Source organism: Arachis stenosperma, chromosome 4, assembly GCF_014773155.1.
Source record: "Arachis stenosperma cultivar V10309 chromosome 4, arast.V10309.gnm1.PFL2, whole genome shotgun sequence".
Taxonomy (NCBI): Eukaryota; Viridiplantae; Streptophyta; class Magnoliopsida; order Fabales; family Fabaceae; genus Arachis; species Arachis stenosperma.
This window is the reverse complement of record NC_080380.1, coordinates 3,776,387-3,802,911: the sequence shown is the minus strand read 5'-3', so window position 1 is coordinate 3,802,911 and position 26,525 is coordinate 3,776,387. Positions and strand designations below refer to the sequence as shown.

General features: G+C 35.6%; 5 protein-coding genes across 5 annotated transcripts; 1 reads left to right on the top strand and 4 right to left on the bottom strand.

Moving 5' to 3' along the window:
• Nucleotides 1-101: 101 nt before the first annotated feature.
• On the bottom strand, nt 102-5,579 carry LOC130974419 (phospholipase D delta-like). Its single transcript, XM_057899308.1, has 12 exons — nt 5,570-5,579; nt 3,958-4,937; nt 3,483-3,599; nt 3,158-3,352; nt 2,362-2,634; nt 2,200-2,268; nt 1,886-2,033; nt 1,459-1,607; nt 964-1,134; nt 925-930; nt 642-839; nt 102-488 (listed from the first exon to the last, which is right to left on the bottom strand). The coding sequence occupies exons 1-12, from the start codon at nt 5,577-5,579 to the stop codon at nt 195-197; spliced, it is 2,610 nt and encodes an 869-aa protein (XP_057755291.1). The 3' UTR covers nt 102-194.
• A 208-nt stretch (nt 5,580-5,787) lies between these two features.
• On the bottom strand, nt 5,788-8,253 carry LOC130976533 (multiple organellar RNA editing factor 1, mitochondrial-like). Its single transcript, XM_057901418.1, has 5 exons — nt 7,809-8,253; nt 7,628-7,725; nt 7,469-7,534; nt 6,368-7,206; nt 5,788-6,150 (listed from the first exon to the last, which is right to left on the bottom strand). The coding sequence occupies exons 1-5, from the start codon at nt 8,183-8,185 to the stop codon at nt 6,139-6,141; spliced, it is 1,392 nt and encodes a 463-aa protein (XP_057757401.1). The 5' UTR covers nt 8,186-8,253; the 3' UTR covers nt 5,788-6,138.
• Nucleotides 8,254-9,753: 1,500 nt separating this feature from the next.
• On the top strand, nt 9,754-13,789 carry LOC130973013 (MLO-like protein 4). Its single transcript, XM_057897376.1, has 15 exons — nt 9,754-10,020; nt 10,233-10,290; nt 10,381-10,604; nt 10,677-10,793; nt 10,980-11,040; nt 11,190-11,281; nt 11,383-11,457; nt 11,675-11,760; nt 11,851-11,900; nt 11,990-12,030; nt 12,120-12,290; nt 12,380-12,415; nt 12,544-12,611; nt 12,718-12,778; nt 12,923-13,789. The coding sequence occupies exons 1-15, from the start codon at nt 9,895-9,897 to the stop codon at nt 13,346-13,348; spliced, it is 1,692 nt and encodes a 563-aa protein (XP_057753359.1). The 5' UTR covers nt 9,754-9,894; the 3' UTR covers nt 13,349-13,789.
• Nucleotides 13,790-13,869: 80 nt separating this feature from the next.
• On the bottom strand, nt 13,870-14,620 carry LOC130973014 (ferredoxin-like). The gene has a single exon (XM_057897377.1). It carries the CDS (start codon nt 14,535-14,537, stop codon nt 14,094-14,096), a length of 444 nt encoding a protein of 147 aa, XP_057753360.1. The 5' UTR covers nt 14,538-14,620; the 3' UTR covers nt 13,870-14,093.
• A 599-nt stretch (nt 14,621-15,219) lies between these two features.
• On the bottom strand, nt 15,220-20,445 carry LOC130973012 (transmembrane 9 superfamily member 1). Its single transcript, XM_057897374.1, has 12 exons — nt 20,237-20,445; nt 18,875-19,067; nt 18,689-18,793; nt 18,396-18,413; nt 18,204-18,301; nt 17,958-18,110; nt 17,664-17,798; nt 17,385-17,551; nt 17,057-17,151; nt 16,535-16,908; nt 15,928-16,201; nt 15,220-15,737 (listed from the first exon to the last, which is right to left on the bottom strand). Exons 1-12 carry the CDS (start codon nt 20,312-20,314, stop codon nt 15,670-15,672), a joined length of 1,758 nt encoding a protein of 585 aa, XP_057753357.1. The 5' UTR covers nt 20,315-20,445; the 3' UTR covers nt 15,220-15,669.
• Between the last annotated feature and the right edge of the window lie 6,080 nt (nt 20,446-26,525).

Genomic DNA, 26,525 nt, shown 5'->3' with positions numbered 1-26,525 from the left:
TTCACCGGATTTGTTCTGATAGTCAAAATCCATTGGTCCAAAAATAGAGAAAAAAAATTGAAAACACCAATGATATTTCAGAATTTTATCAAATACAGGAATTTACATAGCAGAAGGATATTTTCAGAATGTTTCACATACAATCATATTTTAGGAATACAAATTGGGTTGGGAGTTTTGTGTATGATATCATGTCATGTGGTTAGTGCATCGGGAAGCGAATTGGGTGATCCAAGAACTTTACCACCAACATCAGGAAAGTACTCATGATCTGGCAGCGGGCTCACTTTTCCATCAGAGCCTACCATAATCGGGTACTGCATCAAATGTCCCCTCAGCTCCTTCCCTTCCTCTGATACATATGCATCCCAGTTTTGTTTGGCTATATAGTTCACATACCTAACACATTCTAGGCTCTTTGGTTCTTCATATATTTCCTTAAGGCTACCAAGGTGCTCAGCCCACAGTGACATTCTGTAACCATACACCTGCATCAAACCAAAACCACCTTAATTTGTTGGAAATGCATAACTATACAACCTGCTTCAGTTTCCTATGTTCATGTTCACCTAATCTGAAACATAGTTATGCAGTCATACTTTAAATAAACTACAAAGTGTTGGTGGGGATGGCATTGTCACCTGGCCATGTGGATGAGAATTCTTCTCTTTCCATGTGTATTTTGGCTGATAAGCTCCCATAGCTATTTCTGTGTCCCTTGAACCATCCATGGATCTCTGGTTAATATTTGCAGATCCCATGATAACATACTCGTCATCAACTATCATTCCTTTGGCATGAACATAAATCATAAAACGTCTTGATTTTTTGGATGAGTTCTGATTAAGAAAAGGGGTAAAAGAATATAAGCCTCCAAATAGAATTCAGGGTTCACACTTGCATGCATTGCAATGCAATGCAGACATTTGGCTACAAGTATAGAAGGAGATTAGCTCAGTATACCAAACCACGATTTTCGGATGTCTGAGTTGGCAATGGAATATCTGAAGACAAAGGTTCACGCTTTCCAAGACAGTAAAAATTGAGGTAATCTTGAGGATGATAGTGATGAGAAAGACCTGCTTTTTTAAGAGCATCAGCAACAATCTTGTACATCATAGACATTGTCTGTCCCTGCAGTCATTCAAATTGCTGATGATAAATTTTTACTGACATGTATTAACTTATCAAATTCTTTGGAATATCACATCACAAATCCATTTTTCCACGTATTTATTTTTGACTTGTGAGTTCACTTTCCTCCAATCATTTTAGGATGAAAAAAGGGACTAAAAAACGAAACATATTTATTCTTTTAAGAGTTATGAAAAGGTCACCAAAATAAGATGAGAATTTGGCCCAACGTTTCAAATCTATGTAACCTTGGCACAAGTTTGATATACTAGAACGCTAAGTTACTAGATTAGAAAAGGAACAACGACTAGAAATTGGTCTAACCTGCCAGAACAGAATTTCTTGAATAGCAACACTACCGGGAACTCCCTCTGGCCACATTGGTATAACTATATACGCAGAAAAACGTTCGTTGGCGATGATCTTGCTGGCAATTTTTAAGGCCAATTCCATGGGAATCAAGTGATTTGCACCTTTTAAAGATAATAAATCATTAAAAAAAAGCTCATCTTCACACCTTGTGTCTTTTGTATCATTGTTATAACATCATTACTTTTTCATTATAAGTATACCAAATTGGATATTAAAATTGAGTTCTATGGGGCACATCTGAAATATTTTGACAACATCTGAAATTAATTTGCATGGAGTTGTAGAAGAGCATAGAAAGAAACATATGATAGAACAACATCAATAAGCCCAGTTTCATATATTACAAAGATAACGATATTGGAAACTATATTTTATATACCTGCACCTTTGTGTGAATGCCAATTATACGAGGACCCCAGGAAATACTGATTCTCAATGTAGATGAAGTGTTCTGCTGATCTTATTGCTTTTACATAAGCAGCATGAATGCTTTTATCTACTTTCAAATTTTTTCCACAGAAAAGGTTCTGAAAAACGAGGGGGTGGGGGGCTCAAGATTAGTTTAGTAAAGGCCAAGAATCTATGAAAGAATTGGTTCGATATGGCATGCAAACTTTTAGAGGAAACTGCGGTTTACATGCCATATCAGTAGAGTACAGTTCAAGTAGGCATCACGTACAAAATTGTCCTCACCTGAGCCTTTGCTTGCTCAACACTCTTTGGAAAACCCATGACGGATCCTGAATCTATGGACCGAAATACCTGTATTTAATGTTTCTTCATAACATATATTCGATTTTACAAAGAAGGATTGCATATGTTAATCGACTTTTTATCAATATATTTCCTGCATACCTGCACATTCCAACTCTCAGGATCATGTTCATCGGTTACATAGACAGCTTTCTCACCATCAGGACTCGAAAATGGAGTGAGCATCCAAGAAAGGCGTTCTAGGCTTAGTAAAGCATCCTCATGCCACTTTGTCACCTTTTTTAGCCGAAAATCACGCCATTTTTTTGCTTTTCTCCATCTTTGTTCAAAATTGATCAATATATCATATGCAGCTGGACCCTCGACTTTGCAATGCAAGTCGTGCCATGGCAACCTTGGCCCACGCGAATTCGACTGCACATAATTTCAACATTTTACTTTAGAAAATTGCCATGCAACATTATTTATTACTTCTTCTCTTGGTGCTGCCCTGCACATTTAATTTCCTTTTTTGTCTAATAAAGATAAAGAGTAAAGAAAATCATCACAGCATAGGAGGTACAAATGCATGGAAGAACGTTGTTATCACTTATGAATGGCTAAAGTATTGAAGGGACATATGAGCGTATTTATATAATTATATCTGATGAAAACCACCTCAAAATATATACATAAGGATTACATGACTAAAAAGATTAAGTTAAATACATACTTTTAGGTTACTTAAACTGGTTAAATCTACATTTATTTCTAAGGGAAATCTTTTAATACTCCTCTCAGTCCGCTTCATTAGTTAAGTTCCAGCTCCCAGTTTTCCACTCTTATTGTAGCTAATTCTTCATCTCCTGCTAGCTGGGTTCCTAGTTTATTCAGTATCTTAATCACAATGCGATTATTAACATGTAAAGAGTATGTTAGTTTCACAACAATTATTTACCGGGAATGTAGGATTACGAAAATCATTGTGAAAGACAGTATCTAGATCATCGAAAAGCCGATGCTCAGGAGTATCATATCTCCCATCACAGAGATCCAAGCCACCAATAAAAGCAGTTATTTTCCGATTATTCCCAGAAGCTTGAGTGTCTACCAGCACACACTTCTGATGGTGAGAAAAAAGGGTTCCCACAACCTGGAAAGAATTCCAACCCATTGGAAGTATTGTCACTGATGAAACAGAAGTGTGTTTGGTGATGTTGCAGTGAAACTAAATAGTTTTATCCTACATAATAATATTAGATTCAGGTGCAGGAATTCCATGCCTGTTGCTTGAAAACACTGAGCTTACTGCTTGCATAACGTGGAGCTAGCACACAATGCACAGTGGAGTTCTTAAAATACTTTCTAGTTTGTTCATCGTGAGTCTGCATGACACCATCCTGCAACCAAGCAGATCAGTAATTAGAATGTTACACCAATCTCTCTGGAGCACACATGCAACAATATGTCTATAATAATCCATAGCAATTACATCCGTTACAAGTAATGTCTTATGAACATTAAAAGCCTAGCTTCTTGTTACTAAAGGGTGCTGCAATAGTCCAAAACAACCTCCTGAGTTTTCACTTAATCAGACATTTTCCCTTCTAATACCTTGTGGAATTTTAGATCACTGATTCAATGTAAAGAACATGTATGAGTAAAATAATAAATACAAGTCCCATAAGTTGAGAAAATCAATATAAACCTCTGCGTAGAAATCATGTTTAACTTCTTCATCAAGGTAATAAGAATTACAGTTTTCAAAAGAAATTTGTCATGAGAGGTTTTGTCATCCCAAATGAGCATGACCACGCGGACCCCTTCTTGCGACTTGTATTTCAGTAACTCTCCAAGTGAAAGCTCTGCCTGAGAAGGCAGGGGCTTTGATGGCTCCCTGATAAGCTTCACTGGGTGATAAACCGACCACCCTATAATATATATGAGGTTGTGAGCTTCCAAAATGGCTTGGCAAATCTCTTCCCAACACTTGCCATGCTGAAAGACCTTCCCATCCTCAAGTGGAATCTCAGGCAGCTTACCATCCGGTACATGTGCATCTTGATAAAGGGTGACAGACCCTCCTTTTCGGAGAGGAAAATAGGTATCAGGAACCCCAAGAGAACCTGTCTCTTCTGCCCCAACTGGCCTAAATTGGATAGACAGATGCAGCTCAGGATAGGGTTTCAAGCAGTTTCCATTCTGGCCAACGATTGGAAACCAATCGTCGATGATGCCTCCGGACAAAATCTTGTGAGCAGATATATCCACTACTCCAATGAGCTCAGCACCAAGAACATCATTGTCTTTGACATGGAACTCCAATTTCTGAGCAGGGTGAGCAACCGGAATTAAGAAATGCTCGTCCCACAAAGGGTTTTCACAGTTAGGAATGATCCTAGTTTGAGCAATGGTAGCCCCGGAGAGGCACACGGACACATAAGGGTCGCTGGTAATCATTTTGTGTCTCCCTGACTGTGTCTTGAGCCCTTTCACAAAGGGAGGGGAACAGCTGTTGCCCATGGTAATGCATTTTCGCATAGTCTCCGTGGAAAGATCCAAATTCGGGAGAGCTTTTGCCTCAAGAATCCAGAGATCCAAGTCGCCATGTAAGAAAACTGCTTCTGAAGCTGCATTATCCATCATTAAGAGATCAGATTCTCTAATAATTCTGAATCGATTCTCCATAAGCTGATGCAGACGCAAAGCAACAAACAGTTCCCAATCAAACCTGGTCACTGCAATAACGTATTCATCAAATTCGTATCGTAAATATGACAACCGAGTAGCGAAGAGTAAGATTATTATATGCACAAACATAAGGATAGAATTGAAAGAGATAAGATCGAAATCAAATACAAGAATCACCTCTTTATGAATGAGAACCGAATGAGGATTACATGGCGGTAGGAGGTGGATCAGGAGCGGAAAGAGAAGAAGAACGACAACGGAGAGAAAGCGCATTGCATTGCATTACATTTGCAATTGCATTGCTCAGCCGAAAATGGCGGGAAATCCGATGAGTTTTGATTGATAAATGAGTTTTGATTGGTGCAAATGATTTCGTATTATATTTATTCTCTTACACATTGTAAGTAAACTTAACAGAATTGATCATCTTTCAAATTTATTATATTGCCTAAAGCCTATTTAAATTTATAATTTATTATACCTCATTACCTTGTTTCTCAAGAAAATCCAAGTATGAGTAAAATTTAATTTTATACCATCTGCTTTGTGTAATTGTTTCCACGTAGGTCCTTCTAATTATTTTTATTAGTACTAGTTAAGATAAACGTTAAATTGTCGTATACTTATTACTCAAGTTAAAATATTCTATACAGTATTCCCCGCTTTGCAATCACATTACCTTTTGACATCTACTTCATTAAATAAGAGGTTAATATGAAACTGAGATTAAATAAAAGTTAAACACCAAGAATATTGTTTTGATAATTTCACACTTGTTCTCCTTGAATAAAATTCTAATCTGATGATCCATTGATCATTTTTGCATTCCTCCGTTTGGTTATGATGCCTTATATACATGTACAAACTTTTGTGCAAAACATTGAAAATCGACCACAATATAGTTAGTTAATTATTTAAATTAGCTCTGGAAGCTCAATTTATCCGTAACTCCTATAAAAATAATAACTTCCATTACTCTGTTCATCACAGCAAGGGAGAAGATAGAAGATGAACAAGAGAAAGAAAACCACACATGGAATTCAGTTCAACCATGCTCATAAGACCAGCCACTACAAGTTCTACATGCCATATTCAACTGTCACTAAAACAGAGATCATAACTTAGACAAAGATATACATTGACAGATCAAAAATATTAAATTTTCCACCACAATGGCAGCGACATTCAATCAGCTAAGAGTGCATCTGGTAACTTCAACATAATCCGCCACCATGTCTGAGATTTCTATTAGTATCTTCCCTGCAGGGAGACCAAAAAATAATAATAAATGTAATCTTTTCATGAATTGCTTGGCTTGCCAATCAAATTTTCAAAGAATAAAATATATCAAACTAAATGTTCTAAAAAAAGGAAAAGCATTAGCTATTCTAAAACCGTTCAATATAGTAACTAGTCCTATCCAGAAACAGGAACTTTAGTACTTTACTATATCCTCCTTTATTTTGTTCTACCATACCTCTCCAGTAAAATTGTCATGGCCAGGGGTTGGATTTCTTTGTTGGGACCCAGCCTGTTCTTTGGGAGGATAGTTACCCTGCTCAAAATGTTCAAATTCCTGCATGTAGCTTGGCTTGAAATCCTTCATGTTCATGTATGATGGGGTAAAAGTATCATTACGTAGGGCCGAATCACGAGGCACCGGTTCTCTTCTTTCTCCTTGTCCTGGTGGTCCAAAGTTTTGCTGTGGCACATAATTTCTACCATCTCCTTGTCCTGGTGATCCATAGCTCTGCTGCTGCGGATATTGTGGCGATGCAGGGCCATATCTTTGCTGTGAAGCAGAACCATAGGTTTGTTGCTGTGGATGATTTTGTGGTGCTTGACCAAAATTCTGTTGGGGAGGATAACTCTCTGGTGATTGGCCATAGTTCTGTTGGGAAGGGTAGTTCTGCGGAGCTTGGCTGTAGTTCTGTTGGGGAGCATAGTTCTGTGATGGTTGACCATAATTCTGCTGGGGAGGATAGTTCTGTGGTGGTTGACCAGAATTCCGCTGGGGAGGATAGTTCTGTGGTGGTTGACCAGAATTCCGTTGGGGTGGATAGTTCTGTGACGCTTGACCATAGTTCTGTTGGGGTGGATAATTCTGTGACGCTTGACCATAGTTCTGTTGGGGTGGATAATTCTGTGAAGGGCCATAGTTCCTTCCATCCCCTTGCATAGGCCCCCTATTATTGTAGGAGGGATTTCCCTGACGGTTTGACATTTGATTATCTTGGCGAGGACGTCTTCCTGTGTTTCTTCCATATTGTATCGGTGGAGGCCTAGGGATAATTGTTCCATTGATGTACTTATCTCCTATTTATCATGAAATCACACAACAAAAGTTACAGAAATCTTGTTGCACACAGAAAGGCATCAATATATCGAAACGATCATAAAATGATTCTACTAAGTCAAAATGGTAAAAATCAGCTTATTTTACCATAAGTAAAACCATCACTAGGTTGGTTCAAGTAGTTTGAAATTTATTCCCTAGAGCTTTGTGGAACTTAAAAAATTCTAATTCATCAGAGAAAAATCAGAGCCCGAGTAAATTGTTGCTAAGAAGAAATGATACCTCCATATTCCTTGTTCACAGGATCAATATAGGAATCTGGGAGCACAAAGATGACTCCAGGAAGATCTGTTACAACAACAAAAAATTGAGATATCATGTTACTATTTTGTTTCTGATGTAACCCATGTATAATTGAAATTTGGAGTAAGAAGCAAATACTTTCAAATTTCTTGGATTCTTCTTCAGACATAACAGCTTGAAAGCCAGTGTAGGTAGTGGTACTGCAGGCGTAGATTTTCTGCTTTGCCTCCTCCACACTAAGCCAAAAAGCACAAATTTAAGAACCACAGAAACGCAACAATCTCGCAGAGAGAGAGAGAGAGAGAGAGAGAGAGAGAACCTGATGCCGAGACCCTTGGCACAAGTCTCCTCGTAGGTGCGAACCATTTCTTCGGGGGAGGGTTTGTTGTCTTTGGGGAAGTCCATGACGAAGAGCCAGTGGTGGTAGTCGCAGCCCTCGAACAGTATATCGTCGGGGCCAATCTCGTCGGGGATGTTGGACACCGACGATGATCGGTTCGACCAAAGCGATATGGACGACGACCTGAATGAACGGGACAGCCAAGGTGCTGGTGCTGGTGGAGCTGAGGGAAGGGCGCGGCGAATGGCGAGGGAAATTGGTGGCGCAGAGGTGGCGGCTGAGGAGGAGAAGGAGCGGTGGAGGGAGGAGATAGCCCTGAGGGTGCGACGGAGGCGAATCGAATTGGAGGCGGCCATGGCGGTGATTGAGTGGTAGGGTTTTGGGAAATGGAACGAGAGTGAAATGAGAGAAAAAAGTGCGAGTGAGGGTTTAACCAATTTGTGTGTGTACTCTGTTTAGTGGTAAATAAATACCTAGCTCCGCTTTGGACCTGATCTCTATCTTAATTAATGAGTAACAAAAATTTGCACTTTAAACAATTATCATATACTTATATATAAATATATATAATATAAATTTATTTTTAATATATGTTTTATATTTTAATGAATAGTTAATTTGATCATTTTTATTTGTACGTAATGTAATTATATGAATAAATATTCAAATTAGTTTTTTTTATCGTTTTTATTATTTATTAGAAGTCTTTGAAAATTATTTGGTAAAACAAATTGATCTCTTTATTATTTTTTATCAAATTTTTAATGGTAGAAACTCAGGTGTAGTCAATTTCACGTAAAGTTGATAGTTGAAAATTATTAGATGAAAATTTAGTCAAATCAGTCAAATCATATAACTGCTCTCAATTATCAACTTCACGTGCAGTCGACTGCACCTCAATTTCCACCATTTTTAATACATGTTAAATAAATAAAACTAAATAAAATATTGATTAGTTTTCTTTTTGGATGAGAGAGAAACTAATCTATTTCATATAAATAATTTAAGGAACATGAATAAGGCTCAATTTGGATAAACAATTTAATTAAGCTCTTTTTTAAAAAAATAGTTTAAATAATAAACAATTATATTAAAAATAGCTTATAAATAAGTTATTTTGTGTTCGCGTTTTTAGTTTTAAAAGTGCTTATTTTATAGAAATGTGATAAAAAATAGTAGAATTATAAGAAAAAAAATTTTTAATTTTTTTATAAGTTATTAAAAAGCTACAATTTATTTTTAAAAATTATACAAAATATTAATACTACTATTTTTTATAAGTCAAAAATAAAAAATATTTTTAAAATTTTTCAAACGGACACTAAAAATTGGTTAAAAAAATGATAAAAGTTGGTTAAAAAAATGAAGCTTCCGATATAAAATTTGTTGAGAAGTAGTATTTTAAGTTTAAACTTAGAATAATAATTTAAAGTTTAAATGAGTATCTCCTACATGTACGTATACAATACAATAAAGATACGTACTTTTGGAGTAATAGTGCTTCTTAGTTCTTACTTCTTACACGACTCTCATGGCTAGAACTAGAAGCCTAGAACTCTAGAAGCAGAATCAGAAGGAATAATTTTGTAAACCCTGCTTACTTTTCCTTCACAGTGATTTTGGCAATAAACGTTATAAAAGTACACGTATTTTGATCTTGATGGCCTTTCCAGACAAATATCAAATAAGGTGCAACGGGACCCACTAAAAATTTGTTAACAACTAACCCGCGAGAGAGAAAGCAGGTTAAGACCCTCCCATGTGCATGGTTTGGAAACATTTCCCAATGCATGATGGTTAAGGGAAGGTTTGATTTGATTACAATAAACAAATGAATTGAAAGCTCAGTATGATGTGCACAGTGGCAATTAGGCACTGTCCACATGCACCCCCTACTCATAATAATTAATTAAATAATAATTAAGCTGCTAATGCCGAGGGATTATTAGATGCTTCTCCACTTTCCATTTTGAATTTTCCTGGATCCTTCTTCCTTCACTCGCCACTCGCTCACTGCTATATTCAATCCATGTTGTGTTGATTTGAGTAGTTAGAGTTTGTAATAATGGCGGAGGTGCTTCGACGAGGTCGCTCTCTGGCTGAGACGCCAACATACTCAGTTGCTTCCGTTATTACTGTTATGGTCTTCGTCTGCTTCGTCGTTGAGCGCTCCATCTACCGCTTTGGAAAGGTACTACAACTTTACTTGCAGATTACGTGTTTGATATAAGTGATTCAGTTACAGTAATAAATGTTACTTCATATTGCATAATGTGCTGCGAAATAGATTATAGGCGGTTTCAGATCTTAGGGTTGGTGAAGTGTATAAATGGAAGGGTGATTAACACAAGTAATTTGTTGAATCTTGTGAACGTATGAAGCTTCTTTTTCTTGGCTGTGCAGTGGTTGAAGAAGACAAGAAGGAAGGCTCTCTTTGCATCACTGGAAAAGATTAAGGAAGGTAAAACAAGCACTTTAATAATAATCAATGATATGATACTACTGAGTTTTTACGTGGTACTTGACTTGGATTATTGTTCCTTTCTGCTAGAGTTGATGCTACTTGGTCTTATCTCTTTGTTGTTGGCACAAAGTGCAAGATGGATCTCTGAAATATGTGTGAATTCATCACTGTTCAATAGCGAGTTTTATATTTGTTCTGAAAAAGACCTTGACGCGAACCAGAATGTCATGCCCGAAGGTTCATCCTTTTCCCCTGATGAAACTGATATTCCAAAGGGACTAATTAGTGGTTCATTCAATCAATGCCCTGCGGTAAGAAGCTTTCAGTTATGAGTTAGAAATTACATTTATTAGTAAAAGATACTAATAAATGAATGAATGCAGGGGCACGAGCCATTTGTTTCATATGAGGGTCTTGAGCAGCTGCACCGGTTCTTGTTTGTTCTTGGGATCACTCATGTTCTATACAGTTGTCTGGCAGTCGGTTTGGCAATGAGCAAGGTTGGTCGGCGATAGACTTTTCCAGCTTATTATGGGATCACTTGCTTGTTTCAAGCACATGTTGTTGTCTTCTTTGCTTTGGCTCATGTTTGGTTGTCTGGTCCATATGTTTCTGGTTATGTGGGGCTGACATTGTTGCCTTTCGTGTACTATTGTTTGTTTTCCATTTGTTCCATGCTTGTTTAGATTTATAGTTGGCACAGATGGGAAAATCAGACCACGGTTGCAGCGGACGGAAATCTGCAAGGTGCATAGCATACTATATAGCATAGAATGGTTTCACAAACCAAGACAGGAATTTTAATTTATCAAAGTAGTAACAAATGAAAATTTCTGTTGTAATAATCTAACTGTCAGACACTACCCAATCACATTTACATGTTAATTGTTGTACAGGAAAGAGAAACAAGGTGATGAGGCGGCAGATAACCTTTGTTTTTCACCATGCTTCACATCCATGGAGCAGGAATCCAATACTCATCTGGATGGTGATATATCATCAACACTTTATAGCTTCATATCCTTAATTTTTATTTGCAAGCTTACTTTTTCATCCTCGTGGCTGATAATTTGTGGTGTCAATTTGCAGCTTTGTTTCCTGCGCCAGTTTAGGAGTTCTATAAAAAAATCAGACTACCTTGCACTCCGTCTGGGTTTCATCACTGTAAGTTTTCTATTTATTGAGATAATCATTCATAATAGGAGATTCTTTCATCCATTGTTGTTCCTTGATCTGTCAATTCTGTTTTTTCAATTATGTTATTCAAAGTGGCTTAAGCTGCTCTCTTGCAATCACTATCATTTTTAACATCATTAACATACTCTTCACCTTCCTCACTAGCTGATTCCATGTGATTCTAACCTGTTTTATAAATTTGCAGGAGCACAGATTGCCACTGTCATATAATTTTCATCAATATATGGTTCGAAGCATGGAAGATGAATTTCATGGCATTCTAGGCATAAGGTCTGAAATGGATTTTCTCCATTTAGATAATTAAAGTGTTGCTCGTAAACCAATGTAATAATTTTCAATAATTTTTTCCCTTAACTTCAGCTGGCCACTTTGGATTTACGCTATAATCTGCATCTTTGTGAACATCCATGGTAAGTTTTCCTTCTTCAGCGTTGGAGGTGTGTACATTGTTAGTGTCTCTTATTAATTTCCTCACAAGTTTAATTTCCTGAATTTGCAGGTCTGAATATATACTTCTGGCTGTCATTTATCCCTGCAATGGTATGTATACTATCTTCATAAAAATGAAACTGTCCTTCGAAAAAGTTATTCTTTGTTCTTTCAATGTCTAATTTCTGTACTTGTAAAAGCTTGTGATGTTGATAGGCACAAAACTTCAACATGTAGTATCCACTTTAGCACTTGAAATTATGGAACAACAAGGTCCACTTGCTAGGACACAAGTAAAGCCACGTGATGATCTCTTCTGGTTTAAAAAGCCAGAAATACTCCTATGGCTGATTCAATTTGTGATATTTCAGGTAACTACTTCTACCACCAGAATTTGTAGTCCTGTCATTCTGCTTGGTTGTTTTCAGTTCTTACTTAATTTTCTCTATTATTCATGCAGAATGCCTTTGAAATGGCAACATTTATTTGGTCATTGGTAAGATTCTTAGTTCATGAAGAATATGCGTGCTGCTATGCCAGCAAGTGTATATATGTGTTCTATTATATGAGTCTGTCTACTCAAAACTTTTGCTAAGTTGAAAATTTTTCCCCCTGTATGTTTAGTGGGGACTAGAGCAAAAATCATGCTTTATGAAGAACCATTACATGATCATCATTCGTTTGGCATCGGGGTGAGCTTCATCACTCTTCCAAAAGTGCTATTTAGTTCTCCACTCTCAAGATTCTACAATACTCAATCTTCGGGGTCTCACAGTTTTCTTATTTCAAAATTTGCAGTGTTCTTGTTCAGTTCTGGTGTAGCTACATGACAGTTCCCCTGAATGTGATAGTTTCACAGGTCGGCTTAACATTAGCAGTGATTTCTAAACATTTCAACATCATCCATTCTGTCTCCCACCCCTCTCTCTTCTCTCCTGTAACTGAAATAATGTTTCTTCTATCCATATTTCCTAACATGTTCAAAATTGATGGGTCACTATAGATGGGATCGCGGTGTAAGAAGGCGCTAGTAACAGAGAGTGTTAGAGATTCATTGCACAGTTGGTGTAAAAGAGTAAAACAGAAATCGAAACATGATCACTCGCATCATACTGCAAGATCAGTCTGTTCCCTTGAATCAACAATTGATGAGAGGGATGAGATAACAGTAGTATCTGGTACTCTAACTAGAAGCTCTTCCTTAGACTTGGAGTCTTTGAATCAGATAACAGTAACTTCAGTAGACCAACTCAAATTTGAAGCTTCCAACAGCTCCAGAGACCAAGATTCAATGAAGGTGGCCGAGTATTTGTCCAAATCTGTACATATTGACTCTACACAACTGCCGGATAATGGCGAGGACCATGTTGGTGGCAGTGAAGACGTAGCAAAAGCTGAGACTCTTTCTGATTTGTTTCAGAAAACATGACAAACTTATGGTTAATGTTCTTAGTTTCATTGCATAACCAGTTGAAACAAGGGAATATAGATGTACAAAGTCAGGCATAAAGGCTCTGAAGGATGGATATAGTACACTAGCTAGTCCAGTGTGAAGAGGCTTGTACAACAGATGCAACTAAATATCTTATCTAAGTTGTAAGCCTATCAAGTTATATATATAGGGTTAGTCTCAACGTAGCGTTGAAATATTTGGACATAAAACAGTTTAAATATTTAATAGAAGATCTTAAAAACAGAAATAAGTAACCAGGTTGAACCCAATAAACTCTTATGTTTAATGTTTTAGTACTTTTTACCGAGTCTAGTTTAAGTAAGTACACCAAGTTGTTTAGTAGCATATTTTTATCACAAACTTGGCATCCCTAATTCTCGTGGTTTGTTAATCTAATTCTTTCCACTGGAATCATCACCTAAAAGCCAATTTGGAATCGTTGACAAATGACATGCACTATAGCATTAAGAGTTTGCTACTTTGCTATAATATAAATGTATATCGAATAAGGATTCTTATAAACGACAAGTTCACTTGTTTGTTACTACAGAAGAAGGGTAAGTTACTTACTCATTGTCCTGAAAACACAAAACAATCATCATGCCCCCGAAAAGGCATAATAAAATCTAAACACAAAAGACATGAGTAGAAAAACATGATATAAATTGGCAAGAAAACTATTAATATAATAATAATAAATAATAATTGTGGTTAAAAACATTTAACCAACGAGTTCTTCCTCCTTGTGGGTCTCAATGACAATATCTGACTGAGGGTAAGCAACGCAGGTGAGAACGAATCCACCATCTATTTGTTCATCATCAAGGAAGCTTTGATCAGTCTGATCCACAGTGCCACTCACAACTTTCCCAGCACAAGAAGAGCAGGAACCGGCTCTGCACGAGTAGGGAAGCTCAAAGCCGAGCTCCTCGGCCTGGTCGAGAATGTAGACGTCATCGGGGCATTCAAATTCTTGTGGTCCCTCTGGGGTGATGAGCTTCACCTTGTATGCAGCCATGGCAGTTATACGGCCACCACGTCCACCTTTCACACCAAAAACAGCCTGGCCCACGTTGGGGAATGCCTTTAGGCTGGTGGTCACCGGTTGCCTCCGGATGAAGGAGGTGCTCACCATGGTGCCGGAGAGAGCTGGGGTGGTGGCCATTGTATTTTTGGTGAAAGTTGAAGATGGTAGGGAATAGAAACAGAGAAGGTGGCTTTTGTTGTTGACAACAGAGGTGAACTTGTGGAAATAGTGTCGATAAAACATGCAGCAACGTGCATGCAATCCTATCTGCCACGTGGCAGCATTTTATTTCTCAATTTATCTATCACAGTTATCACCAGAGATTATTGGTTGGCTATTCTAGTTGGCACTATCCTATTCCTGCATTGCGTGGCTCTATTTTGGTAATTCGCTATGACCATACGATACCGAGGGTCCTTCTACTAAAATCGTTTTCAATGCACTCAGGATCGAGTAATGCCACAAATACAGTTTGCCTTTTAAAATAATACCTCCAAGCATGCAGGCTAACACACACAATGACACAAGTAATTGTGGGAAAAATTGTTCAATTTCATTTGATCCCTTGACACGAGTACAACTGCTGAATGTTTATCCTTATATTGCTGCAAAGGTACCTAAGTATTCAAAAATAGGAGCAGAGAATGACAAAAACAGAGCTCGGTCAAGAAGGCCAGGCATGCAGAAGCACATACGTATATATTCCTTTTCGTTAAAACCATGTCTCGAGTTACATCCACAAATAAATATTTAAAGCCCATAAAAAATGGAATGAGATGAAGAAATGCATGTCAGCATTTAAAAATTTAAACAAGCAATGTGGCAGAAGCAGATAGGAAGGATAATCATATCTTTGGTACAAAATTCAGGAGCACAAAATTCATTTCCAATGACTTAACCCCCTCTACATACATTGTTTCCATAGCTAAACCGCGTGGGGAATTTAGACATCAGTATACCAATCGGGCACCTATTTATAAAGGGATGGAAAAGTAACCACAAGAGTCTCATATTTTGCTAGCTATCTAAATTATAAAAACAAATCTCTACATTCTAAAATCAAGGCTTCCAATTACTGACATGGGGAAAAAATTTTCGGGCCTTCCCTAATATAGAGAAAGAATACATCCTCATTCACAAAATCCCTGTGATTGTGATACTACCTGTAAACGTTGTTTGGTCCATACATACAACCAGAGGTTTCGGCTGCGAATTTATTGTCTCCTGCAAATATGTGGAAACTGCTCTGGTCTGAACTTTCAGAAAATCCTTAGTCACACTTGATGTTTCTATAGATCCTCCTCACAAACAAATTTGAACCAAGATAACCCACAGCGCCTGCCCAATTGAATGAAAATAATTATTTATTGTGAACTGAGGTATCCATTTTTAGAAGATAAAAGCACTTCCATTTTATTTATTTAAGAAAATAGAAACATTCAGCACATTGTCAAGGTATCACATTTAAACTGTGCAGCCAATAGTCATGGATTCTAAATGGACACTAAAATTAAATTCAAGAACTTACCACAGAGAATTCCTAGTCCAAGACAAAACATCAAAGTGTATCCAAAATAGAAGCTCGTTTGGAAGAACCCTGACATCTTTGTCTTCACATAGTAGTAGTATACTGAGTACAAATACACATAAACAGCTGTTGAGGCAGCTGAAAAGAAAGAAGTCCATTGCCAGTGGTAGTTCTCGGCATTTAACAGAAAGTATGTCCCGACAATTGTCACACATACAGTCACAATGAGGAGAATCAGAAAAACTAGTAGCATGAAGCCATAGACATAGTACACCTGTTTTTCACAAAATGTAAGAAACAAAAAAGATTGTAAGATAAGACTGCATGTGTTGATTCAGCTTTCACAGGAATTAAAAGTTAACAGAAGTGTTTTCCTCAAGAAAAGTGTTTGTTCTGTTCTGACAGAATAGGAAAACACTTTCAAACTAATAAGGGCAACCCAGTGCAACTATGGCTGATTCTACTTCTTTAATCTGTGACCTTGAGGTCATATAGAGACAATTTAATCATCGTTCGCAGATCATTCTATCAAACTAATACCAAAGAAGGAAAAAAGGGGGGGGGGGGTTAATTTACACCCCTAACATGCAATTGCATAGTAGCTCACCTTGTAATTCCAGAAGGAAGTAAATACAAAATACATCTCAATGAATATGCTGCCAAAGGGAAGCAGTCCTCCCATGATAGAAACTACAGACGGTGTAAGGTACCACTTTTTCTCAGGAATCGGGCGAGGAATGGTCTTTACACGACAGGGATTATTTGGAGCACCGCTCCAGTTTCTTCCAACAACTGTGCCAAGAAGTGCCAGAGGGAAAGAGATGAAAGCCCAAATAACAAAGACAACCACAATTGTTCCAAAGGGGATTGCTGCTAGAGATCCATAGAAAATAGCAATTGTGTTTAAGATAAATCCGATTCCAAAGCACATAAACGGGAACAGTGATGCAGTAAGGATCATGGATTTAATCCAATTTTTACCTGAAATGGTAAATTTAATTGTAATCATTGAGAGAGAGAGAGAGAGAGAGAGAGAGAGAGAGAGAGAGAGAGAGAGAGAGAGGGGATGGCTGGTATAGAGTAATCTAAACAAATACAAGATAAAGCAACATCCAATGCAAATGTTTACCCCCATTGCGTGAGTACATCCCCCCGCTCACATAACCAGAGATGAATGATGTGAGAGCATAACACACAATAAAGGTTGTGACAATTGCTCCTCGCCTGCAAATTAGATAAATGTAAACATAATAAAGGGGAGAAAAAGACCAGGGAAAAAAAAGGAACAACCAATAGAAAAACTAGAATAAATTACTTAATCATAGCTGAGATTGAGACTTGTAAGAGAAATTGCCATGCGAATATTGCATTAATTGTATAGTTTATACAATGACACTAACAGTAATGTATTAATATCCATAACAACATTCCAGTCAGGTTTAACATTATGTGCTTACCCGACATACAACATTCCAACAATAGCCAACAAGATGACAAGAAGAACCAGTAATGCTAACTGAGCACCTGTACCAACAACAGCTGACAGAATCACCAAATTGCGAGGAGGCCGAAAAACATCACCATGCACAAGTTTCCAGCCAGATTCTTCACTAACATCTCTTTCCTGGTATTTGAGCGTCACCAAAGATTGGCAATCAGAACCATAATGGCTTTATCTCGTAAGAAAGGACATATATTCCGTAAATTAGTACAAAATAACTTAAAGAAAGCCTTACCAGAGTTTCCAAATCATCATCTTCCCGTGCATATTTTGCATAGTCATTTCTCAAAGTTCGCATTAATATCATTGAGACCAATCCAGTAAGAAAGATGACCATCATAAAAGAGTTAAAAATGGAGAACCAATGGATCTACAAAAATGTCCAAGAGGATAATTCTCTCAGTTATGTGTCCAGGATAGGATCCACATGAGCTTGCACATAGCAAGTAACCAACGATATACACCACTTTCAATTTAAATTCTAAAAAAAATAAATAAATAAAAGACGAAACTGGCACCATTTATTAACCTGATGCTCAAAGAATGGATAGTCCAAGTAGACATCAAATCGGCGTGCAAAAGTGACATTCGTAGGAATCCATGTGACAGCATATGTCATGTCCAAAGGTTTTCCTACTTCCAAATGTTTTGGGTTGTCCTGAGTGAGATTCACATGAATGATCTGCAAGAGAATGTAAATAATGGACCTAAGCATGGCATTTCACGTACCCCAATATATATATGAGATAGAGAAGATCTTTAAATCGCTTCTGACCTGATCATTGTTGAATTTAACAATGATGTTCTTGTGTGTGTACAGGACATGCTTGCCATTATCACTGTTCTTATCAGGATGTAGCTCACCAACATATCCTTAAACATGAACAAAATACCTTTGATAATGATCACAAATGAAACGCAAAGTCATCAAATAAATATAAAGAAGCAGAAGCAGCTGTAGGCATACCCCATAATGGTAGGTCATCTGAACTCGTGTTTAGCCCATTGAAGATCAACCATTATAGAAACCAAGGAAAGAAACAGCGTCAAATGTAAGTTATACACCAAACAATCCAGATAAAATAAAGCAAAAAATCGGTGTTTTCTGATTGTTTCAGTCATGCAACTGTTTTCTATTATTGCTATGCCACTATTACTATTCAATGTCAAGCAAAAGCCAAAGACCCACAAAATAAAATGCTTTCAAAATTTCTTGACTATCATAAAGTATAGGCATTGTATCAATACTGCACAACATACCCATGAAGAATTCAAACCAGTAACTGTTCTCTATTGCATCCTTAAACTGTTTAACTTTCCCCTCATCGAGATCCAGACGACAAAAGGTGGTTTTCTCCAAATTTCCTGGTGAAAAGCAAAATAACGTCAGTTTTGTCCACTGATAGGTCTTCCATGAAACATCTAGGACAAGAGAAGACAGCATACTTCGGAACTTTATCTCAATTTGGCTATCAATAAGTTCATTGCCACCAAGGACCTCACCAAGACCACCCCATTTATGGGCAGGTTGACCAGGTGGTCGGCAAAATGGGAGGCTGTAATAGTTGTATGTTTCTTGTGGATTATTATAAGGACCAACTTTGTTCACCCAAAGGGTAACTGGGTCATCTTGGTTATACTGCAATTAAATGAAAATACACAATTTAAATCAGAAACCATGGGTGACAAAAATATATAAATGAAAGATATGCATTAGATCTTTAGAACTGGCTCAGGCAGACTGATTCTTTGATAAAGATGTCAGAAAATCATTTACAACTGCCTAAGGGCATTCAAAAGTAAATTGAGGAAATTAAATAAGAACATCCATGTAACAAATACCACTTATGTGTAACATTGATTGAATTATGATATTAGTCCAATACAAGCACAAGCCCTTTCCATTTAATGTTTAGTCCAAAATCAGCAAGTTTCAATGAAAAGGTAGACTCTCACGCCAGCCCTTCAAATATCAGAGAAGAGCAGAAACTCTTATTTATTTCATTTTATTATTTTTCCCCCTCAAACTGCAGTTTAGGGAGTAAAAAATCTTACAGTTCACAAAACTAAAATGATTCGCCAATAGGCAGCCTAAACAGAGGAGTGACTACTAATAAATTGGTAGGTTGAAATTATCTCTGAGAGCTAAAAATAGGTATTACGTTCTATAGCGAGTGCCAAGTTATACATCCTGGTATCTACATCCATCCATGGATTCCTATTTCAAAGTCGTAAGAATGACAATTGACGCATAAAAAGAACAAAACAATTGCCATACTTAAAGTAAACAAACCAGATAATCACACTATAGAGTATAGACATTTCACATTAATGAAAGCAAGAGTAAATCATAAGTGAATGCCAACCCCCTAGTTTGGAATAGCTGCATCATAACTTACAACTGAATCACACTGTTTCATATGTAGTTTACTCAAGGTTCTCCATTTTAGCTTATTTCCGAAGAAGTCCAATCTAAAGATCATAATCCTTTCAAACAAAACTAGCCTAAGCTAATATCATGATACATCAGGATGAAATTGAAAAAGAAGTTCATAGCCACATAAGCATCTACATTGCACATAGTCCTGAACGATTAAAAGCGCATAACGAAGACGAGGGAGCAAAGCGCATGAGATCTAAGGCCACAAAAATTCCAACAATCTAAAGCATAAACTAAGAGGAAACTAAGAGAACCCTATTCAAAATGGAGAGTTATAGATCCACAGCAAGGAAACAGATCTTATTACGAAATTTGAGCCAAAAAATAAAAGATCGGACAGTAGAGCCAGGAAATGAGGGAGGGGTTACCTTGTGATCTGACTCGGAAGCGAAGACGGCAGAGAGGAAGAGAAAGAGGAGGAAGAGGAGCGAGAATTTGAAGGACATGGCGGTCGCCGGCGACGGCAGGATCTCGAACCTTGAAGAGCAGAGAGAGAGAGAGAGAGAGAGAAGCAGACCACAACACCGTCCAATATTTCAGACTATAACTCTCTCTCGAAGCTTAATCGAACTAAACAGTGAAATGCATGTTTCCTTTACTTGTATTCCAATTTTTTATTTTTAATTCTTATTTTTACAAAAAAAATATTATATATATAAAACAAAATAAAAGCTTGCATCTTAAGTCTGTCCATTGAAATTATTTTTTTCCATAGTAGAGTAAAGTATTGTTTTTTTTTCTAATGTTTGGGATAAATCTTATTTGTATCCCTAACATTTGTAAAAGTGATTCAATGTTATTTTGCTGTCAATTACACATCATGAACGCTTTAGTTTGAGTTTTAAAAATCTCTTCTTGAAGTTAGAATACAAATGTCTGGAATGGAATCGATAATCCATTTCGAAAAATAGCTCATCAAAAGTTGAAACTAATTCCTACAACATTTACATAATTCACTTTTCTAGGAACATAATTAAATCTAAACACAAATAGTGAGTATAATATTAAAATCAAACACATTCAAGTAAAATCTAATTGAGAATGAATACGAGAATAATTGAAAAATACAATCTGATTTGTTAGTATAATTGATAGTAGAATAACATTAAATCATTTTTATAAACGTTAGGAATACAAATATGACGATTTAAATGTTAGGGACACAAATAAGACTTATCCTAAACTTTAGGAACAAAAACGATACTTTACTCCCCCATAATATCAGCAAACCAAAAACAAATATTTTAGTTCAAAATTTTATTTAAGAGTTTATCATTACTTAAAAAGTTATATACACAAAAAAAAAATTAAATTTTAGACATTTATTTAAATAAATTAATAAACTAATTATTAGATTAACTTAACTTAATTATTGAATTATTATTTATGCCAATGTTGTCAATAACAAAATAGATAGAATATTTTTTAACGAAAATGTAAATGATTTCTTCGTTTTTTAATATGGCGATATAGAATTAGTTATATATTAGAATTGGAGAACCAAATTACTTTATTTAGCATATTGAAGTGATGTATTTGGTGGTTAATAACTTAATATATCAAAATTATATGTGCATGGAAAGTAGACACACAAAAATGTGCATGGAAGTTGGGCATTTTCAGTTAAGGGAACTCTTTAATATATATTTTTTTAATGTACAAATAATACAAAGATCTAAAGAAAAAGTTGTAAATTTGGCGTATGTTCCTGAACCGTAAGACTTATTTTATTTGTGCATTTGCTTAAATTTTAATAAAGATTTTTTTTATGAAATTTATACTTTGTCAAATTTAAATTATGCCAAACTATAAACCATGATGAATTACAAAAGATGTGTTATATAATTACATAAATGCCTTGAAATAAAATTTAAATCAAAACACTATTTCTTTCTTTATTTTTTATTTGTAAATCATCGTAGTCATTAACCCATTTTTTACATTAACATTATTTTTATGTCTATCTTTTGGTTCTGCTATCTCTTTCTCTCTTTGATCCTCTTATTCTTTTACGGTTTAAATGGCTTTTATTTTATTTGCATCTACTACTGGATATAAAAGTGTTCATGAAGACCATGATTTTCGGGTGGTCAATACTGAGGATAAAATTATTTTAAATTTTTTCTTAACTTTTGATCTCTTCATCGCAAATACATGTTTTAAAAAGAGAGACGAACATCTTATAACCTACAAGAGTGACATGACAAGCTCTCAAATCGACTTTTTCTTGTTGAGGAGAGTTGACTGAAATTTTTGCATTAACTGTAAAATTATTCCGGGAGAAAATTTAACAACACAACATAAGATGTTTGTCATGAATTTTCGAATTGAGCAAAAGTTGACAAAAAGATATACGAAGAACTCAAGGACGAGGTCGTGGCAGATGAAAAGTGAGGAATAAAGAAGCTTCTGAAGACGGGTAGAAAGGAGACAAAGTGAGATGGGAACGTAAGCGCGAAGGAGTGTGGAGAGAGATGGCAGAAGTTATTAGAAGAACAGCAAAAGAAAGTTTTGGTGAATCTAGAGAGATAGGACCAAGAGACAATGAGTCCTGGTGGTGGAATGCGAGTGTACAAGAAAAGATAAAGACTAAAAGGGTGTGTTTTAAATAGTGGTTTTTGTATCGCAATGCAGATAATTGGAAAAAATATAAGACGGCTAAGAAAGACACAAAAGTGGCTGTAAGCAAAGCAAGAACAAGAGCATATGAGGGTCTCTACTAGTCATTAGGCACGAAAGAAGGAGAAAAATGTATATATAGAATCGCCAAGAGCCGTGAAAGAAGAACGAGAGACTTGGATCAGGTTAACTGCAAAAAGGATAAAGACGGGGAGGTGTTGGCTCAAGAGGAGAAGATAAATGAAAGGTAAAAGAGTTACTTCTACGAGTTATTTAATGAAGGATAGAAGACTCTTCCGAACCTTGGTCAGTTATGCACGAGGGAATAACTTCAAAACTTCGACTACTATCGAAGGATTCAAGACTTCGAAGTAAAAAGGCTCTAAAGCAGATGAAAAATGGTAGGGCAGTAGGACCCAATAATATCCCGATTGAAGTTTGGAAAGACTTTAGAGAGAAAGGCGTCAGAGAAGATGACAGATGAGTGGAGAGAGCGCTCATTGGTACCTATCCACAAGAATAAAAGGAATATACAAAGTTGCGAAAACTATAGAGGGGTCAAGCTTATGAGTCATACCATGAAGTTATGAGAAAGGGTGATAGAACGGAGGCTGAGACAAGAGACACAAGTAACAGAAAACCAATTTGGTTTTATGCCAGGTAGATCCATCACCAAAGCGATATACATGTTAAGAAGGATGATAGAGAGATATCGTAGTAATAAAAAAGATCTACATATGGTGTTTATTGATTTGGAAAAAAATATCTACAAGGGAGGTATTGTGGAAGGTTTTAGAAAAAAAAAGAGTAAGGATCGCATATATTCGTGCAATTAAATACATATATGATGAGGTTACAACTAGTGTGAAGACTCAAGGTGGTGTGAGTATGTGACAGAGAAATTTTTTATTGGTATAGGATTACACCAGTGATCATTTTTAAGTCCATACATTTTCACATTAGTCTTGGAAGTACTCACAGAGCATATCCAAGAGTATAAACCATGGTGCATGCTTTTTGCCGATGATATCATCTTTGTGGGAGAGTCAAGGGAATACATAAATAAGAAGTTTGAGTTATGGGGAGAAACTCTAGAAGTGTATGGTCTGCGCATAAGCCGTAGCAAGACGGAATATATAGAATGTAAGTTTGGCCTGTGAAGGGAAAACCCTAATATAAATGTGAAGATTGGAGATAACATCCTACGAAAAGTTAAGTATCTTGGATGCATCATACATGATAATGGAGAGATTGAACATGATATAAATCATAGAATCCAAGCAGGTTTGGCAAAATGGTGGAGTGCGTCTGATTTTATATGTGATAAAAAAAAGTGCCTTTAAAACTTAAAGGTAAATTCTATCGCACTGCTATCAGACCGGCTATGCTTTATGGTACAGAGTGTTGGACGGTCAAAGAGGAGCAGAAACATAAACTAAGTGTGGCAGAGATGAAGATATTGAGATGGATGAGTGGTCATACGCGATTAGATAGAATAAGGAATGAAGATATAAGAGAGAGAGAGTTGGAGTAGCATCTATTGTGGAAAAGATGGTAAAATCGTATTTCAGGTGGTTTAGACATGTGAAAAGAAGACCGACAGAACACCCAGTGAAAAAGGTGGATGAGATGAAAGATGGATAATGGGTGAAAGACAGAGGAAGACCTAAGAAGACCATTATCGAGATGCTCAGACAATATCTATATGTAAATGGTATCTCTATAGATATGATATATAATAGAATTCAATAACGTCGTTTGGTTCATGTAGTCGACCCCACATAAGACTTTGTTATTATATTAAGATATTTCAGTTGTCCAAGTTAGTTCTTGCTGTGAATTCAGTAACAATTCAAAATGGTTGATCTATTCAGACTTGATAGATACTAATATCACACCCTTCTAAAAGAAACTGTACATGAGATTTTCATGTCATACGATTTTGTCTCAAAAAAAGAATCTCTTTAGTTTGACAAATAAATCATTGAACCAATTTTTTCTATTTCCTTATTCGTTAGCATTTTAATTTTCAGCAAATTTAAAAATAAAATAGTGATGGTTGTAGAAAGTATGATGGTAATAGTAACTCTAATAGAAAAATAGTGGTAATAATTTAGAGATAAAATTAATTTTTGAATTAAATTATTATGCCTTCTACATCATAATCGAATATGTTACAAATTTTTTATATTTTTATGTTTCTTTTTGTTTTGTTTTGTATATTAATATATGTATCATTATGTCAAAACAACACTAACCAAACACTCCTTTAATCTTTTTTTTTTTCAATTGGTGTAATTGATTACAAACTCGCCATTTATATTATTAATAACATGACATGCTGTAATATAATGCAATTTAAAGTCATTAATTTCCCTTTCTTTACGCAAAGTAGTAACACATTTTTTATGAGCTTATTATTATTAGCTTTAGCTCAGAAGGATTTGAAGCTGTGGCAAACTGGCAAGTGGCAATGGAGAGCCACGGATAAAGTACAAACATTTAATCATTTCTCAATTAGAAAGTTAATACTTAATTATTAATATTAATATTAGAAATAGCAGCCCAGCACGACATACACATTAGTAGTCCAAAAAAAAAAACTCGACAAAAAAAAAAAGAACTAACAAAAGCGAATCCGACCAAAAACAGAGGTACCAAAACCCAAACAAAAGCTTGTACTGCTTGAACTTGAATGCTAATTTAGTTTTTTTTTTTTTTGGTCAAGAATGCTAATTTAGTTTAGTTTCCTATTTTGTTTCGACCTTAGGGCCTGAAAAAAAAAAAAACGATGAGAATGCCTCTTTTAGCTCCCACCAAAAATCAAGGTAAATTATGTGGGAAAACCGGAAAACAGAGGGGGAAAAAAATAATGATAGGATTTGGCTAAAGATTGCAACAAAAGCATTGGTTATAAAAATTAGTTTTTTTCAATAGATTGAATAGCGACGAGGACGGGTCGGTTTGGTTGGGGTTCAAGGTGAAATTAGAATCGAATTGATCAAAATGTAATTGGTTCGGTTTAGTTTGAATTTGTATTTTTTTGTGTATGTACCCGAACCAAACCAAACTGATTAATAACGGATTGGTTTGGTTCGGGTAATTGGGTACTCGATGACTTTGAAATTCATAAAAAAATCAAATTTTTATCTTAAAAATTCAACAAGTACAATATATATTTTTAAACACTAAATACATTAAAAACTAATCTCATTAAAATCTAAACATATTAATAGTGAATAATCTCACTAAAAGCCATATATATTTTTATTTTTTTATTTAATTAATATATGATCGAGTTCACGGGTTGATTCGGATTCTGCACCCCAGAATTGATACCCAAACCAATCATTAGTAAAGGTTATTGGTTTGGTTCGGATTGAACCTGATTACACGTTGGTTCGGATAGATAAGCAAGTACCCACTATCCGTGGTCACCCCTAAGATTGAACATATAGAAAAATAAAGATATTGGTTTTTATTTTTTATAAAAACTATTTTTTTAAATATATTTAACTAGTATCCTTAACACACTAATAATATATATAGAAAACGTGGTTTACTTGTATTTTTGTGATTTTCTCATTCACTATTGCCAGTCATAAAGATGGCTGACCATATTATACACATTTAGTTAAAAATAATATATTTCAAATGAGATTTTAGGTCTGAATTTACTTTTAAAAAAATTATTTTTATTATTTTAAAAAAAATATTTTTAATACATAAAAATTATTTTATATTTAGATAAATTTTTTATTGAATTTTTAAATATTAAAAATATTTTTTTGTTTTTTATTTTTCTAAAACTAAGGTATTGCTAATTTTTTAAAAAAATAAATAATTTATTTTTCAATAAAAATATTTTTCTTAAAAGATATATACAAACGTATTTAAAATTTAATAAAAATATTTTATTTTTGAGATTTTTTTTCATTTAAATAAACCAATTCAAATCAATATTTTAGATAAAGTGAACTATAATAACCACTTAATAATGGTGGAAGAAAGTAAAATACTAAAATTACATCCTATTCG

Excerpts from the sequence above, each read along its gene's own strand:
- LOC130974419 (XM_057899308.1), bottom strand. Across the intron at positions 2,635-3,157 it reads TTCGTAATCCTACATTCCCG|TCGAATTCGCGTGGGCCAAG; the intron begins GTAAATAATTGT and ends AATTATGTGCAG. Across the intron at positions 489-641 it reads ATTCTCATCCACATGGCCAG|GTGTATGGTTACAGAATGTC; the intron begins GTGACAATGCCA and ends GGTTTGATGCAG.
- LOC130976533 (XM_057901418.1), bottom strand. The coding sequence starts at position 8,185 with ATGGCCGCCTCCAATTCGATTCGCCTCCGTCGCACCCTCAGGGCTATC. Across the intron at positions 7,726-7,808 it reads GCCAAGGGTCTCGGCATCAG|TGTGGAGGAGGCAAAGCAGA; the intron begins GTTCTCTCTCTC and ends TTTTTGGCTTAG. Across the intron at positions 7,207-7,468 it reads TGTGAACAAGGAATATGGAG|GAGATAAGTACATCAATGGA; the intron begins GTATCATTTCTT and ends CATGATAAATAG.
- LOC130973013 (XM_057897376.1), top strand. The coding sequence starts at position 9,895 with ATGGCGGAGGTGCTTCGACGAGGTCGCTCTCTGGCTGAGACGCCAACA. Across the intron at positions 10,794-10,979 it reads TCGGTTTGGCAATGAGCAAG|ATTTATAGTTGGCACAGATG; the intron begins GTTGGTCGGCGA and ends ATGCTTGTTTAG. Across the intron at positions 11,458-11,674 it reads TCCGTCTGGGTTTCATCACT|GAGCACAGATTGCCACTGTC; the intron begins GTAAGTTTTCTA and ends ATAAATTTGCAG.
- LOC130973014 (XM_057897377.1), bottom strand. The coding sequence starts at position 14,537 with ATGGCCACCACCCCAGCTCTCTCCGGCACCATGGTGAGCACCTCCTTC.
- LOC130973012 (XM_057897374.1), bottom strand. The coding sequence starts at position 20,314 with ATGTCCTTCAAATTCTCGCTCCTCTTCCTCCTCTTTCTCTTCCTCTCT. Across the intron at positions 17,799-17,957 it reads ATCCATTCTTTGAGCATCAG|ATCCATTGGTTCTCCATTTT; the intron begins GTTAATAAATGG and ends ACATTTTTGTAG. Across the intron at positions 17,152-17,384 it reads GTTGGAATGTTGTATGTCGG|GCGAGGAGCAATTGTCACAA; the intron begins GTAAGCACATAA and ends TCTAATTTGCAG.